Source organism: Puma concolor, chromosome D1, assembly GCF_028749965.1.
Source record: "Puma concolor isolate L17-30 chromosome D1, mPumCon1.1.hap2, whole genome shotgun sequence".
Lineage (NCBI taxonomy): Eukaryota > Metazoa > Chordata > Mammalia > Carnivora > Felidae > Puma > Puma concolor.
The window spans coordinates 5671285-5687932 of record NC_141676.1 but is presented as its reverse complement, the minus strand read 5'-3'; the positions used below and the strand labels follow the sequence as shown (position 1 = coordinate 5687932).

Here is a 16648-nt window from a genome sequence, read left to right as displayed (position 1 = left end):
GATAGAGAGCAAGCCTGGAAGGGTAGAGAGAAAGGGAGACAGAATCCCAAGCAGGCTCTGCACTATCAGTGCAGAGCCCAAAGCGGGGCTTGAACTCACGAACCGAGAGATCATGACTTGAGCTGAAATCAAGAGTCAAATGTGGGATGCCTGGGTGGCTCAGCTGGTTAAGCGTCTGACTTTGGATCAGGTCATGATTTCACAGTTTGTGAGTTCAAGCCCTGTTGGTGGGGTCTGTGCTGACAGCCCAGAGCCTGCTTTGGATTCTGCATGCCCCTCTCCTGCTTGCACTCTGTCCCTTTCTCCCTTTAAAAAGGGGGGGGGGGAGGGGAAGAGTCAGATGCTCAATTGACTTGTGCCATCCAGGTGCCCCAAAACATTCTCACTTCCTTGGCTACCAATGAAGGTTTTTTTTTTTTAAGTTTATTTATCTTGGGGGGTGCGGAGGGGCAGAGAGAGAGAGAGAATCCTAAGCAGGCTCCATGTTGTGTGGAGCCTGACATGGGGCTTGAACTCATGAACTGTGAGATCATGACCTGAGCAGAAATCAAGAGTCAGATGCTGGGGCGCCTGGGTGGCTCAGTCGGTTGGGTGGCTGACTACAGCTCAGGTCATGATCTCGTGGTCTGTGAGTTCAAGCCCTGCATCGGGCTCTGTGCTGACAGCTCAGAGCCTGGAGCCTGCTTCCGATTCTGTGTCTCCCTCTCTCTCTCTGCTCCTTCTCTGCTTGCTCTCTCTCTCTCTCAAAAATAACAAACATTAAAAAAAAAAAAAAAAAAGAGTTGGATGCTTAACCAGTTAGCTGAATGAACCACCCAGGTGCCCTTAAAGTTTCTTGTTTATTAGCTATTTGCACTTCCTTTCCTACAAAATTGCCAGTTCACCTCTTTGGCCCATTTATCACTCTCTCTCTTTTTTTTAAACTAATTTATAGTTCTTTGTACAGTATAGATATTAACTGTTTAAACTCCCAAATCTATATCTTGGGCTCAGACCTCTACCTTGAACTTCACAAACCTATCTAATTGCCCATTGGCGTCTCCACTTGGGTGACTTAGAGGCATCTCAAAGTTATCATGTCCCAAACTGAATTTCTGGTCTTTCCAGAAAATCTGTTTCTTCCACAATGTCCCCATCTCAGTAAATGGCAATTCCATGCTTCCAAGCTGCTCAGCGTCATCTGTGAGTCCTCTTTTTCTCACAACTCATATCCATTTGTGTATCGTGTTAGTTCTACTGTCCATGTACATCCAAATCTGTCCACTTCCTCTGAATTCTGCTGGGGCCACCCTGATCCATGTCACCACCATCTTTCTCCTGGATTCTAGCAATAGTGTTCTGAACAAACAGCTGTTTTCCATTGGTTTTTGCTCATTTCAATAGCAGTCTGAATGATACTTTAAAAGCTATGGAAGAGGGGCGCCCTGGTGGCGCAGTCGATTAAGCGTCCGACATCAGCCAGGTCACGATCTCGCGGTCCGTGAGTTCGAGCCCCGCGTCAGGCTCTGGGCTGATGGCTCGGAGCCTGGAGCCTGTTTCCGATTCTGTGTCTCCCTCTCTCTCTGCCCCTCCCCCGTTCATGCTCTGTCTCTCTCTGTCCCCAAAATAAATAAAAAACGTTGAAAAAAAATTAAAAAAAAAAAAAAATAAAAACTATGGAAGATAAGCCATATTGGATGAACCCCTCTGCCCTCCATAGACTTCCTTCCCTGCCCCCCAGCACAAAAAGGTGGTTTTGTTAAAGCACAGAAACAGAACCCATGGGCAGAAAGAGCTGCACCAGGGTTGCGACTGGTGATACCTACTTTCACGTTGGGAAGGGGTTAGGGGGTAGCATAAATCTCTAAGGAATTTTGGAAGCAAGGTTTCCAGGACCTTGAGGGGGCTAGCTACTGTTAGGAAAATGTCATTTATTACTGTTTAGAAAAAACTCAGTAATGAACCCCTTCAGATGTTTATCAGTGGGCCATAAGCTTGGACTATGATGACTAACATATATCTCGGTCGGGGGGGGGGGGGGCAGGGAGAGATAAAGAAGATTCCAAAGGAATTTCTGTATGTTAAAGTAGACTTACAGGATCATGTGTCCTCCACAGACTTTCAGCCTCAGGAGTAAAATCTAGGTTTGTTTTTATTTATTTTTAATCATGAATGGATGTTATACTTTGTCAAATGCTTTTTCTGCATCTATTGAAATGATCATACAGTTCTTATCCTTTCTTTTATTGCTGTAATATATCACATTGATTGATTTGCAAATATTGAACCACTCTTGCAACCCAGGAGTAGAAAACCCAGAAATAAATCCATAATTAATCTTTGACAAAGCAGGAAAGAATACCCAATGGGAAAAACTCTCTTCAGCAAACGGTACTGAGAAAATTGGACAGCAACATGCACAAGAATGAAACTGGACCATTTTCTTACACCACACACAAAAAATAAATTCAAAATGGATTAAAGACCTTAATGTGAGACCTGAAACCATAAAAACCTCAGAAGAGAGCACAGGCAATAACTTCTCTGACATCAGCCAGAGAAATTTTTTATATATAGGAACCCTGAAGCAAGGGATACAAAAGAAAAAATAAACTATCAGGACTACATCGAAATAAAAAGCTTCTGCACAGCAAAGGAAACTATCAAAACTAAAAGGCAATCTGTGGAATGGGAGAAGATATTTGCAAATGACATATCCAATAAAGAGTTAGTATCCAAAATATATAAAGAACGTATACAACTCAATACCCAAAGAACAACCCAATTAAAAAATGGGCAGGAGATATGAACAGACATTTCTCCATAAAAGACCTACAGATGGCTAACAGATACATGAAAAGATGCTCATCATCATTTATCATCAGAGAAATGCAAATCGAAACCACCATGAAACACCACCTCACACTTGTCAAAATGGCTAAAATCAACAATACAAGAAACAACAGGTGTTGGCGAGGATGCGGAGAAAGGGGAACCCTTTTGCACTGTTGGTCGTGCTGCAAAATGGTGCAGCCACTGTGGAAAACAGTGTGGAGGTTCGTCAAAAAGTTTAAAATAGAACTACCCTAATGATCTAGCAATCACACTACTGGGTATTTGCCCCCAAAATACAAAGCACTAATTCAAAGGGATACATGCACCCTTATGTTTGTGGCAGCATTATTTACAATAGCCAAGATATGGAAGCAGCCCAAGTGTCCGTTGATTGATGAATGGTTAAAGAGGCTGTGGTATACATATACAAAAGAATATTATTCAGCTATAAAAAATAATGAAATCGTGTCACTTGCAACAACATAGATAGGATCTAGAGAGAATAATGCTAAGCAGAATAAGCCAGTCAGAAGAAGAGGAATACTGTATGATTTCACTCATGTGTGGAATTGAAGGAATAAAACAAAAGAGCAAAGGGGAAAAAAGAGGGCGAGACAAACCAAGAAACAGACTCTTAACTATAGAGAACAAACTGATAGTTGCCAGAGGGGTGGTGGGTGGAGGGATGGGTTAAATACGTGATGGGGATTGAGGAGTGCACTTGTCCTGATGGGCACCTGGTGAGGTATGGAATTGTTGAATACTTAAAAAATAAAAATCAAAAAGAGTGAAAGCCAGTCATTTCACTGGCCCACAGGGTGCCACTACCTCCCCCTACATCCTTATGCTGTTATAGCCTCCGGCCATGATGTTAGTCCTTGAACAAGCAGACAAACTCTTGCCCCAGGACTTTTTGACCTGTACTTTCTGGCTGGAATGGTTCCCCTATGGGAGAGCTTACTTGCTTTGTTGCTTCAAATCTTTAGCACTATCAGGCTATAAGTCTTACTTGTTTATTATATTTCTTCCCACCATAGTATAAGCTCCAAGGTTAGAATTTTTGTCACTTTTTGTTCACTGCTATATCCTTGGTGCTGCCCACTTGGTAGGTGCTCAAAAAATTTGTAGCATGAACATGTAGGTAAATATTTTCCTGAGTTTGGCACACGGATTTGTTTTTCTCTTCTGCTATGCAAAATATTTTTGCATACATCTGTTGGTTTTGAATTTTCTGTTTTCTATAAAGGTTCAACTTTTGTCCCCTCAGGGACCATTCTTTTGACCCAATATTGTTTCACTAAACTTTTTATTGTGGATAATTTCAAGCGCACACCAAGGGAGATACAACTCATTATTCCTCTTTTGAAAATGCCACAAAGGCCTCTGCCAAACTCTGATTTTTCACTCTCCATCTACTTCTAGGACCTCAGCAACATCAGGGAATGTGTTTCCAAAGAATGAATTAATAGCACGAGGGTCCTCCGGGGCAAATGCCTCTCAGGCCCCCTCAGACAGCCCAACAGTCTTGGAGGGGACAGTTAGCTGACCGAAGGCGGCTGTCCTGGTTTCTTCCGCCAGGCCCGACCCTCTCGTGGACAAGCTCGTAGCCACCTCCAGGCGCGGGTTTGGCCTAGGCAGTCAGAATGGGAGGAGCTCTGACTTCCGGCTGAACAAAGTTTTTCCTTGGGTCCGCCGATCCCTGCCCCACCCGGGCCAGAGGCCGTCTCACCGAGTAGGCCTCTAGGCCGCCGACGTTCCCCGCGCGCATTCCCCCTTCTCCAACCCTTCTTTTCCCCCTCCCCCCGGCAGTGGCGGTTGGTCGCGCGCCGCCGTCCCTTTCCCGCCCCCTCGGCTAACAAGCGGGCTCCAGACCCTCTGGGATTGGCTGCGCCTGAGCGCATCTTCTTTCAGCTTCTCTGATTGGCTGCGGGTCGCGCGGGATGCGGGCCCCGATTGGCTTGGTCAGAGCGCCTGCGCGGCGGGGTTCTCGGTCGCCAGCCATTCCTGGGGAGGACTGCCGGCCGGTCGGACGTCTTGCCTGTCGCTGGAGGAGAGGTCCCGGCTCCCCGGGAAGGCGGCTGCGGCGGCAAAATGAAGATATTCGTGGGAAACGTCGATGGGGCAGATACAACGCCAGAGGAGCTAGCAGCCCTCTTCGCGCCCTACGGCACGGTCATGAGCTGCGCCGTCATGAAACAGTTCGCCTTCGTGCACATGCGCGAGAATGCAGGCGCGCTGCGCGCCATCGAGGCCCTGCACGGCCACGAGCTGCGGCCTGGGCGCGCGCTCGTGGTGGAGATGTCGCGCCCACGGCCTCTTAACACTTGGAAGATTTTCGTGGGCAATGTGTCGGCTGCGTGCACGAGCCAGGAATTGCGCAGCCTCTTCGAGCGCCGCGGACGCGTCATCGAGTGTGACGTGGTGAAAGGTAACGCGGAGGCGAGCGGGGGCGGGGGCGCGGGCGCGCTCTGGGCACTCTGCTTGTTAGCCACGCCCCTTTCCCGGGGGTCGGTCACCGCGCGGTTGGGGAGGGTGGGGAAGTCGCGGGAGCGAGGCCGGAGGTGTTGGGGGCGCGATGGGTAGAGCCACCCTCCTTCCCTGCGGTCCAGGCACCATTCTCCAGATAGGAGGAAGTGGCTCTGGGTGGGTTCGGTGGCCACTGTGAGCCGAGCTACGGGGCCGGGGACGCGCCTGAGAGACTTGCGAGTATACCGGGGGCGCGCCTTCTACTGGTCTCCTGGGCCTGGCACCGAGCGGAAATTGGGAAGTGACGGGCACAAGCCGGATCATGGAGCGGGGAAGATTTCGCCACTTCCCCACTTCCTCTCCAGACGTCGGTCAGAGCAAGGGAAGAGGGAAAAGGTGGGGGCTGACGCCCCAAGGCCACCCTCGTGTTCCCTGCCGATGAATGCTCCCGAGCGGAAGGTAACGGGGCCCTTGGACGTTTCTCGGGCTGGGATTTTTTAGCATTGTGTGGCATGGGTCTACTCATGGGTATATAGTTACTCGTGGGTACAGGAGGGACCCCTTCCGAACCACTTTGGCCTTTCAACATTGTTAGGTGGGTTAGGCGTGGCAACGCTGTATTCCAAGTCCCTCAAACTTGGGTTTGTTTTTTTTTTTCCCCCTTGGGATCGATTTTATATGTATATATCTATATCTATATATCTATCTATATCTATATATTTATATCCCACTATAGATACAGATATATATAAACTGAAAACCCCGACCTTTTGAATGGGGAAGGAGGCTTGTTTTATGAAGGCCTCTTCTCTTTAGCCTTTACTTGCAAGCCCATGCCCTCAGGGCAGTGTTCTTTTATAACTTGGTGATTTTGCAAGGGGGCATATACTCTGTGGCTGAGGGGGACTTGGAGAGGGGTGTGTGAGAGGTCTTCGTTAAACATTGGCTAAACAAATTTACTTGTTCATCGGCTTTGCTGGAGTAGTCTAATTCTTAGGGCACATCCCCAGTTTGCCTTTTCTTTGAGGAAAATGTATCACTGTAATCTAGGTCTGGCTTCCTTTTTGGGACCCAGTTGACTTTTTTTGTAGTCTAGGTTCCTATCCTGTAAGTTCTTTTTCTTTTATGTTGGCAAGGTTTGGTGGGATCGTCCTTGTGTATGTGGCCAGTCTCTGTTCCTCTTGTGAACAGATCAGAATTAACTTTGCCCTGCCATCTTCAAGGATGCAACCTGGGGGAGTATCTGATGCCCTACTCCTGGTGTTGAATTCATACCTACCCATACTCTGAAAAGTTTTGGGGATAGGAACTAAATGGGTTCAGGTGCCTTTTTCCACCAAGACACTTCATTTGCTGTCCTAATAAGGCATATTTTGGGGGCCATTCCTTGTCCTTTCTGCAGCTGGGGAAGCATAAAGGGTTGTAGTCTCCACTACTAAGAGCAGTTCTTGTTCTGCATTAATACTGCATTCTATTTTCCTCAACTCAGGTTATGCCAGTCCACGACTCTCCGGAATCGGGCTTTCCTGCTGGGTGCTCTTAAGGCAGGCTGTATGGTGCATTGATTTTTGCTTTGTTTAAAGAGTAGGAAGGACTCCAGATTGGGCATCTGGCCAGGAAACCAGTGGGGGTACATGACTCCTGATGACAGTTCTGTGTTTAATTGACCTACCACATTTCTTTTGCGGTTCTTAGGCAAGGTGGCTACTAGATTGGGAGTCTAGAAACTAACATCTGAGGGGGACAGTCTCCATGGAACTCATTGGTCAAGAAACTTGCTTTCAGGTGGTAGAGGAAACTAAAAATTTGCCTGGATTCGCTCTGGACTGATAGCAAGTGACAGTGGCGGGGAGGGTGAAGTGTATAACTGCATGTGGTTTGTAGAACTCTTGGCTGACTCCGAGTGAAAGTTTTGTCTATTTTGTTCTTTTGTAAACACCCAGAAATGTGTTAAACTTCCTCAGTAGTGGTTGGTTGTTATTTGTGGTTATCCTGGTAAGTAACAGAGCTTCTGCTATACTTTGATGTGAGAGACTTTGGGAAAGATATGACTGTCTTGTCCTCCACTGATGCTTTTCTATTTCTCTGGGGTGAAAGAAAGTGTGGCTTTTAAGTTGGGAATGTAGCAGAAGAGACTGGCTCTGGCTCTATAAAAACGCATTTCTTGGGTTGGGAATGGGCATTCGATGATCGAGTCCTCTGGTGTTGGCTGTCAGGTCTTTGAAAAGCACAGAAGCTAAAGGTTGCATAAGACAACCAGTTCTATTTCATTTCATAGGGGAAAAACATAGTTGCTTGGTTACCCCTGAAGCTTCTATGTGATTTGATTTATGAAGCAAAAATCTCCGTGGCAACAGTGGATTGTAACCACTCTCCACGGCTATTGGGTGTTCAAAGATGAAGTATGAGAGTTGCTGACAGCTTTAGGAACCATTTAGGCTTCAGGGGAGGTGTGAAAGGCAGAAGAGGAAACTGTTTCCTCTTTTTTTTTTTTTCTTGGTGGGTGGCCATTTTTTCCTCCTATACACAAATCTGTAGGGTAAAGTTAGAGGTTTTTAATTCTTCTCAGGATAGGAAAACTGCTTTTTCTGCCCAAATCAAGAGATGGATGCTTAATTGACTGAGACACTGAGGCGCCAGTCTGGATTCTCTTAACTTTGGTTCTAGAGGAATTGTGATGCCACCAGACCAATAGGTGATCTCTGTAAAACATTGCTTGCTCTAGTGCCTTTAAATGCAGTGGATTTCCTTCACAGGTTACTGTTTCTTAAACTAGCTTTCCAGGCAGAGTTCTCTAGGTTTCTGGTTTTTCATCGTCCTAGGAGTAATTGGATTCCTGGGCATCTTTGATAGGGTTAGGTGTTGATTTTGGCTTCTGGCTGTAACAGGGTTAACCCTGATACAATTGAGTCAGCTGGATCACTAAGTTACACTTCTCTTTAATGTCAGGATTAGGAACATTTTGATGTAAATTGGTTATAATTGTATTTGAGGGCTTTTAAAAAAATCAGTTTCTAGAACTCCTCTGGGTGGTAAATTGAAATTGTACATGTGAAATCTCAGTTTTCAAATTTCAACTTGGTTGGTTTCTTAATAAAACCTGGCTAAGGTAGGGAGTAGACAGTGGGATGTCCTGTTGCTCTTGTAAACCCTTTGAAGTTGTTGTTGTTTTTGTTGGGTGTTTTTTTTTCCCCTAGTTTGTTCCGGTCTCAGGAATTTGTAGATAGTTTAGCCAGGACTATAATATCCTTCATTAATAGTCTCTTACACTGCCTGGAGGTTTTTTTTCCATTTCCCTTAATCTGCCTACAAGCTCCCACTTTTTGTTTGTCCTTGCATTCTCTGGAGGGTCAGCTCAGTCTCTGCTTTTAAAGACATCACTGACCACCAGTATCTATTTTTAACTCCCTCTACCCAAAGTGGAGATGAGAGATCATAAGACAGTTCTAGTACTCTGTGGCTAGGCTGAAAGGAACACTTTTGCCTTAATTGGCAGGTAAGGAATCAGGTTCTAACCATGGGGGTGTGAGGACTGAGAGTTGTGATAGTTGATTTTGTTTTTTTTAATCCTCTCTGGCAGGTTCCAAGTTTGCATGTATAAATGGTATGGTAGCTTTTGTTTTTTATTATTAGAGATAAAAGATAATATTCTGTAGGGAGTGAAGCCTATGGTTATTCCTAGGCCTGAATAATCGTCATAATTCTTTGTTATCATATAGCTATTTATATTTTACAAGGTGCTTTTATCTTCTTATTTGAATCTCCTAACTTGGAGGTGGGTAGGACAGATTTGCTAACTCAGCGATATCTGGATCTATAATTGAGGCTTTTAAGTGCCTAACCAAGGATTCCTTTTGCATACCATACTTCTGATTTATGCCTTGTTGATTATTTTTTCATTTCTATGAGAAGCAGGTTGGTAGCATTGCCTCACAAGAAGAAAAATGACTTGCTTTCTGGGAGCAGCCAGAGAGGGCATCCCAGTATGAATCTAGAAATTACGATGCTTGTTTAGAGGTCGTTTAAAAGGATTTGTTATCTGCAGGAATGGAACTTGGTGATTTCATCTAGGTAGTTTTTCATTTCCTAAATTGATGTGAGATGGTATCTTGGTACTTGGTACTTAAGTAGCCATGGATCCAGATGGGTTTAAGTGCATGGCCTTATTTGCCATGAGCATGGTCTTGTCATTGTTTTTCAGATCTTGTTTGTACCATTGTGATATGTGATTTTGGACATGAATAAGAATTTCTTCCCACTCCCCTTTCTAAAATTTTCTCCTGTGTGGTAGATGAGTAGGACTTTGAGATCAACATCCTATCTTACGCTTATATCCCACCACAGTTCATTCAAATCCTGAATGAGGACTTCAGGGGTAACCTATTTAGGAGAGCCTGCAAGCTGCACTTACTGCAATTTCTCACCTTGAAGCTTAAGAAACAAGATCTTTCCTGTAAACTGTCTGTTCTGTGAACAGGAGCCCAAGGGGGTAAGGTATACGTCTGTACTTTGAAGAGGAACCAGTAGAGGATATAACGTAGCCTGGGGGATAGAGGCTTGGGCCTGATCTCAGCCAAGAGGCTCGGTTTCCATTCCCACGCCTCATTGGCTTACATGAGTTCCAGCTTCTCCTTTTGTAAGTTTGAATTTCTTGTTGTGTTAATATGGTCTTGCTTTATATACTGACTTCTCAGGGATAGACTGGTGTAGTGAAAGGGCAAGGAAGAGCTGGGATTCTGTTCCTGGCTTCAAGACATTTTGATTTAGAGCAAGCCGTACAAATTCTCTGAGCACATTTGTCCACCTGTAAGATGGAGATAATGATGCTTTGCTCTGCGTACCTCACAGGATTGTTGTGAGGCCCAAATGAAGGCCTATGCATGGAGGTACTTTGAGAACAGAAGTACTCTGGAAAAAAAAAAAAAAAAGGAGAGATCACATTGGAGAACGTTAATGAACTGTGCACTGCACTCCAATTTTCTTGATTTAGTTGGACCCTGGGCTGAGATATGGGTCATGCCAAGACATAAGTGGTCATTTCCAGTATTTCAGAGTTAAGCTTCAAAGGTGAGCAATAGTGTTTGGTGACCTTGGGTTAGAGAATGCTAAATAATTGAGTGATCCAGGAACCCTTTCTGTGTTTTGTCTGGTGGTTTATTTACACTCATGAGAGCTGTGAAGATTTTTATCCTGTGTTGCTGTTCATCTTTGCTCTTCTCTCACCAGAGAGTTGAGTTGAGTGATGTGGCGGGGGAAAGGGGAGAATAGGGAGAACACGTAGGGAAAGGTGACCACTTGAGACAGAAGCTTTGTTATGTGGGAACCATGTTTTATGACCTACTCCTGGAGAGGAGGGTTTGGAGGCCTGGAGGTAGCTGGCAACAGCTGGGTGCTGTTGTGTGTCCAGTTTGGGACCCATCAGGTAGCATGCCCTGCCCCCCTAATCGCTAACCCTCTGTCTGCTGCTTTATCAGACTACGCGTTTGTTCACATGGAGAAGGAAGCAGATGCCAAAGCCGCCATCGCGCAGCTCAACGGCAAAGAAGTGAAGGGCAAGCGCATCAACGTGGAACTCTCAACCAAGGGTCAGAAGAAGGGGCCCGGCCTGGCTATCCAGTCTGGGGACAAGACCAAGAAACCAGGGGCTGGGGATACGGCATTCCCTGGAACTGGTGGCTTCTCTGCCACCTTCGACTACCAGCAGGCTTTTGGCAACAGCACTGGTGGCTTTGATGGGCAAGCCCGTCAGCCCACACCACCCTTCTTTGGTCGCGACCGCAGCCCCCTGCGCCGTTCACCTCCCCGAGCCTCCTATGTGGCTCCTCTGACGGCCCAGCCAGCCACCTACCGGGCCCAGCCCTCAGTGTCGTTGGGAGCTGCCTACAGGGCCCAGCCATCTGCCTCTTTGGGTGTCGGCTATCGGACTCAGCCCATGACAGCCCAGGCAGCCTCTTACCGCGCTCAGCCCTCTGTCTCCCTTGGGGCCCCATACAGGGGCCAGCTGGCTAGTCCTAGCTCCCAGTCTGCTGCAGCTTCCTCGCTTGGCCCATATGGTGGAGCTCAGCCCTCGGCCTCAGCCCTCTCCTCCTATGGGGGTCAGCCAGCTGCGGCTTCCTCGCTCAACTCCTATGGGGCTCAGGGTTCCTCCCTTGCCTCCTATGGTAACCAGCCATCCTCTTATGGCGCGCAGGCTGCCTCCTCCTATGGGGTTCGTGCGGCTGCCTCCTCTTACAACACCCAGGGAGCAGCTTCCTCCCTAGGCTCCTATGGGGCCCAGGCAGCCTCCTATGGAGCCCAGTCTGCAGCCTCCTCACTTGCTTATGGGGCCCAGGCAGCTTCTTACAATGCCCAGCCCTCGGCCTCTTACAATGCCCAGTCTGCCCCGTATGCTGCACAGCAGGCTGCTTCCTACTCTTCCCAGCCGGCTGCCTATGTGGCACAGCCAGCTACAGCTGCTGCCTATGCCAGCCAACCAGCTGCCTATGCTGCACAAGCCACTACCCCAATGGCTGGCTCCTATGGGGCCCAGCCGGTTGTTCAGACCCAGCTGAATAGTTATGGGGCTCAAGCATCAATGGGCCTGTCAGGCTCCTATGGGGCTCAGTCAGCTGCTGCGGCCACTGGCTCCTATGGTGCTGCAGCTGCCTATGGGGCCCAGCCTTCTGCCACCCTGGCAGCTCCGTACCGCGCTCAGTCGTCAGCCTCATTGGCTGCTTCCTATGCTGCCCAGCAGCATCCCCAGGCTGCTGCCTCCTACCGTGGCCAGCCGGGCAATGCCTACGATGGGGCAGGTCAGCCGTCTGCAGCCTACCTGTCCATGTCCCAGGGGGCCGTTGCCAACGCCAACAGCACCCCGCCGCCCTATGAGCGTACCCGTCTCTCCCCACCCCGGGCCAGCTACGACGATCCCTACAAAAAGGCTGTCGCCATGTCGAAAAGGTACTGTATGCCCCCCCGCCTCTGCCCCCAGCTGGGGCTTAGGGCAAGGGGCTGAGGTTGGCATGGGAGGGAAACTGGAGCCATTGGCCCCTCCTTTGGTGTTCTCTCATCTACTCCCATGGGATGTCCAAAGGCCGAGGGGGGTGATGTCTGTAAACTTTTTTGATCACCAGGGTTCAGGTGGAGCATTAGTGCTCAGCCTGGGGTGGTACCAGCTAGTCAGGCTGGGAAAAGTGTCACCTCTCTAGGCTACCCCAAGTGCCATTGGAGCTACTGCCTGCAAGATTGTGGCCCATAGCCTTTCCCACCGTCTCAAGGATCCTTAAGCCTGTTATGTGGTTGTCCTGGCTTTGGTAGGGTGGGTTTGAAATAGTCCCTTTGGCACTCACTGGCTGAAGGCAAGGTGTATGAGGTGCGTCCACTCTTTGGGAAGTTGGGGACCTTGCTTTCGTCCGCCGTTCTGTTGATAAACAACCAAGGTCTTTCTGTGTAGGGCCCAGGGTGGGGATAATTTGTTTGTGGTTTGGGAATGTAGACCAAAATCTACCTTGGCCAGTTGAGAAGGGAGGGCTTCAGTGGTGGGCTTGGTTTCCCACTGGTTGAACCAGGCTTGATTTCTTGCCCTGGATAGGGTGATGAGCCTTCGGACAAAATCTTGTTTGTTGGAGACCAATCTGATCACACCCTCCCTATCCCCATTGGCATCTCCCCCATGCCCACCTGGAGCCCTCCCCTCAATTGTCTCATTCACCAACTGTCTTCTTCTCTCGACTAGGTATGGTTCCGACCGGCGTTTAGCCGAGCTCTCTGATTACCGCCGTTTATCAGAGTCGCAGCTTTCGTTCCGCCGCTCGCCGACAAAGTCCTCGCTGGATTACCGTCGCCTGCCCGATGCCCATTCCGATTACGCACGCTATTCGGGCTCCTATAATGATTACCTGCGGGCAGCTCAGATGCACTCTGGCTACCAGCGCCGCATGTAGGGCCATCCTGGCATGGGGCACCACAGGGAGGGAAGGAGAGGAGAGGTCGGGTAGGGTGCAGGCCCAGGTTATAACCACTGGCCCATACCTCTCCCGTTTGCGGTTTTTCATCCCCTCTACCCTGTGGGCCTTCCCCAGGAGATGATCCTTTTGAGTGTTCGGCAGTAACCTACTTTGTTCCTTCGCCTCAGCAGCAAATCTTGCTACTGGCTCTAGATCTGCGGTTTCCCCTCTCCCCTGCCTCCCATCTCCCCAGGATGGGAATTTCTTTTATGTTTTTATTTTTTCCTGGCTCCCTTTTATTTTTGTGCGCGATATTTAAGGTCGTCTGGATGGGGAAGCAACCTGCAACTGAGGTCGGCGGCGCCTTTTTCTTTTTAGATGTGAGGGAGGCCAGGAAAAGGTTAGCTTAACCATTTCCTGTGCGCCAGTGTGCCAGCAGTCCAGGGGGCCCTGACTTTGTCCCACTATAGACTGTGTTGAGACTGAGTTCCTGTCGGGACGGTCGGTATATGTCCAAATCCCTACTGACCCCCTGATGTTCTAGCTGATGCTGAGTGGCACAGTCCCACATCCCCATCTCCCCAAGTAGGTGGTGTTAGAAAACCTTAATTTTTTTTCCCTTTTGTATGGACTACAAATAAAACTTGGGGCAATTTGCAGTTTGGAAACCTGGTTGTCATTGTCTTGATTGCACTCAGTTTCAGAGAAGCCAGTTTGACATCCAGGAAGACATGACAGCTAAAGGAAAGGCAGCTGGAGAATCCAGGGCAGATGAGGAAAGGGGTTTGAATGTGGGAACTAGTGATTTCCCTGCTGCCCAGAGGGATTTAGGTCATCGTCGTCCCGTTAGTCTGCCATCTTTAGGACTGGAGAGTCCAGACCAAGTTGCTCGGACTTCCTCAGCCCTTAAGTTGAATTAACCACACCAAGTGCAGTAAGTTTATTTGCCCATTTCCCCCTGATTTATCTCCAATTCGGAAACAACCTGTGCTCCAAGCAGGATGGTTCTGGGGTATGGCTTCTCAAGTGAGAAGTGGGGAAATGGACTGCTTTGGTGCTTATAAGGCTAGTGGATCCTTCAGGCAGTGGGCTTGAGTGAGTGCTGGAGCTGGGACCCGGAAAGGAGCCAGTAGTGGGGTAAGGGTGGTGTCTGTCTGGTTCTTCCCTGTGGTTGGAGAGAGGAGGAGCAGGGACGATTGGAAGCAGGTATGGGGGATATGGCCATAAACCTGGTATTTCGCCTGTTGAACATCACCATGGAGTGTCCTTCCTGCGTCCTGCCAACTTCTGCCATCAGTTCCCTGAGACTTCCCCCGTCTCCATTTGTTAGGGTTTCCAGATGTTTTCTTCCTGGATTTATATTTGAAGGTGTCCTCACAGACTGGAAAGGGGGGTGAGGTACAAGCATAACCCAAGTAGGGATGCTGGGATAGAGTGAGAAATTGAAGATTCTTTCTGTACTTTTATTCTGGGACTGGGGTTGAGAGGACCTGGGCAAAAAAAAAAAAAAAAAAAAAAAAAAGTTCCAGCCAGGGACAAAATGGAGGCTTGGGTTCACCAATAAATGAGTGAACAGAAGACTGGTTGGGTAGGAACCTACTGCTGTTCCTTTGGGAAAGGGGGCTTTAGAGATTTGATTTGGGAGCCTTTTGGGGCAAGGTGGTTTTGGGGAATTGTGTGTGTCAATCAAGTGGAGTTCAGGTGGGTTCTTTTCTGCCTTTCACTGGTTCCTTGGGAACTTGCCTTGTGACAGAGGAGTTTGCCCCAAGTGTTCCCTTCCCTCTGCCCAGTGGGCAAAAAAGCATATGATCTTTATAAGAATGAGCTCTTGTGGATGCTAACTGGGGTAATCTTTGGGGGTGGGGTACTGGGGCCATAGCTCTTTCCTTGCTCTTTCTGCTCACTGCTTTACCTGCAGGTGCTTTGCTGCTCCTTTTCATTTCTTTGAAGGACTGGGAGGGGGGAGTCTGATAGGTTTCTTGTCACTTCTGCAGGGAGGGTGGGGTGATCTGAGGACCAAGCTAACAAACTTAGCTCTGGTTATTCCTCTGGAAAGTAGAGGGGTTGGTTGATTACAGGGCTGTGATTGTGGCCTGTGCATTTGTAATATTTCTTTGTCATATGGCTTTCTGTTTTCCTTTCTCCAGTGTGAGGGTTCTGCCACTATTCCAATCCTATGGTTCCTGTGAAAAACAGCTTAATGTGCTCTTGGGGCCAGTGTTGATGTTCTTTATTGCAGCCCAAGTTCTTCAGAGTGATGTGGCCTAGATGATCTCTCTTAACTGCCTAACATCTTTAGGTCCTGATGCCTTTGCTGCCTCAGCCCTCAAGGTTTTCGTTGTTCAAGCAGAAGAGGTTACAAAGCTAAATCATTTGTCATTCTCTTCTTTCTTGCAGATTGTTTTAAAATTTCCTTCTTTCTCTTTTATTTAAATTACGCCACCTGTGTTAATCCTGTAGCCCACTCTTCATACTTTGCTTTTTGTGGATTTCTGAGTTCTTGGGTCCTATAACTTGGAGATGGTTGGGTTGAGTGAATGGGAGGACATACATTTAATGGGTGTTTTGGGATAAGAGGGTGGGGAATATGGACTCCCAGGTTTTGCACTCCTGCATCTATCACCTCTACAACTTGACCTTCATTGGAGAAGTTAAAGATGATTTATTCCTGGAATGAGACCACATAGAGGCTTCTAGCCTTGTCAGCCTATTCTCTTCTGAGGTTTGGACCTTGTTTCACATTCTGTCTGGGGTAGGCCTGGGACCCCATCCCTTCTAGTGGAGGTAATGGAAGTATCCTTCAGTGGTCACCCTCTGGGTAGGCTGCTTTTCTAGTCCTGCCCATCAGTTAAGCTTGGCCAAAGTCTGTGTATAGACTGGTGGTTCTCCGGTCATTTTGTCCTATCAAGCCAAGTAAGCTGACCCTAATAGGGGATGACTTGGGTTATAGTGAAAATAATTTCCTAGATTTATGGACTAGTATGATATGTAATCAAAGTTTGGGTAATAGAGAAGATAAGATGTAAAGCAAGTGAAAAATTTATATTCACCTAAATTATAGTTACCTTTAGATCATGAAGGGTAGAATCAAGTTTTCTGGGGGCGGGGGGTAGTTCTTAAAAGTTACTTCAAACATAGTGTAAATCATTTGAAATATTGTGTCTGTAGTGCCAGAAATACAGTATTAAGTAGCTGAGCCCTTGGGCTGACCTTGAATTTATAATGTGGGGAGGCAGGACCTACCTCATTGAACTAGTTACGGTTAATAAGCAATGCTAGGGTAGTGGAAGATAAGGGGCAGTTCCACTAGTTAAAATGTTCTGGAGATGGGATTTGTTTGAATGGAAAATTGACTTGGCACAGAATGACTAGGGGGGTTGGCTTTAAAATCAGGTTTCCTGAGTCTGAATTGTGTTTCTGTCACTTAGTTGTGTAATCTTGGG

General features: G+C 47.6%; 1 protein-coding gene across 3 annotated transcripts; it reads left to right on the top strand.

Annotated features, from left to right (window-relative positions):
* The first annotated feature begins 4791 nt into the window (after nt 1–4791).
* RBM14 (RNA binding motif protein 14) lies at nt 4792–13873 on the top strand. Of its 3 annotated transcripts, none has more exons than XM_025915506.2 (3): nt 4792–5242; nt 10755–12219; nt 12995–13873. In XM_025915506.2, the coding sequence occupies exons 1-3, from the start codon at nt 4906–4908 to the stop codon at nt 13200–13202; spliced, it is 2010 nt and encodes a 669-aa protein (XP_025771291.1). In that variant the 5' UTR covers nt 4792–4905; the 3' UTR covers nt 13203–13873. The 3 variants fall into 3 exon arrangements, with proteins under 3 accessions (XP_025771291.1, XP_025771292.1, XP_086532950.1); XM_025915507.2 differs by having other exon boundaries at nt 10755–10865; nt 12995–13049; XM_086676824.1 differs by lacking the exon at nt 4792–5242 and adding an exon at nt 5286–5739.
* The last annotated feature ends 2775 nt before the right edge of the window (nt 13874–16648 follow it).

What these genes read in the sequence shown, in the direction of transcription:
- RBM14 (XM_025915506.2), top strand. Translation starts at nt 4,906, where the DNA reads ATGAAGATATTCGTGGGAAACGTCGATGGGGCAGATACAACGCCAGAG. An exon ending in CGAGTGTGACGTGGTGAAAG is followed by an intron (nt 5,243 to 10,754) that starts GTAACGCGGAGG and finishes CTGCTTTATCAG; the next exon opens with ACTACGCGTTTGTTCACATG. An exon ending in GCTGTCGCCATGTCGAAAAG is followed by an intron (nt 12,220 to 12,994) that starts GTACTGTATGCC and finishes TCTCTCGACTAG; the next exon opens with GTATGGTTCCGACCGGCGTT.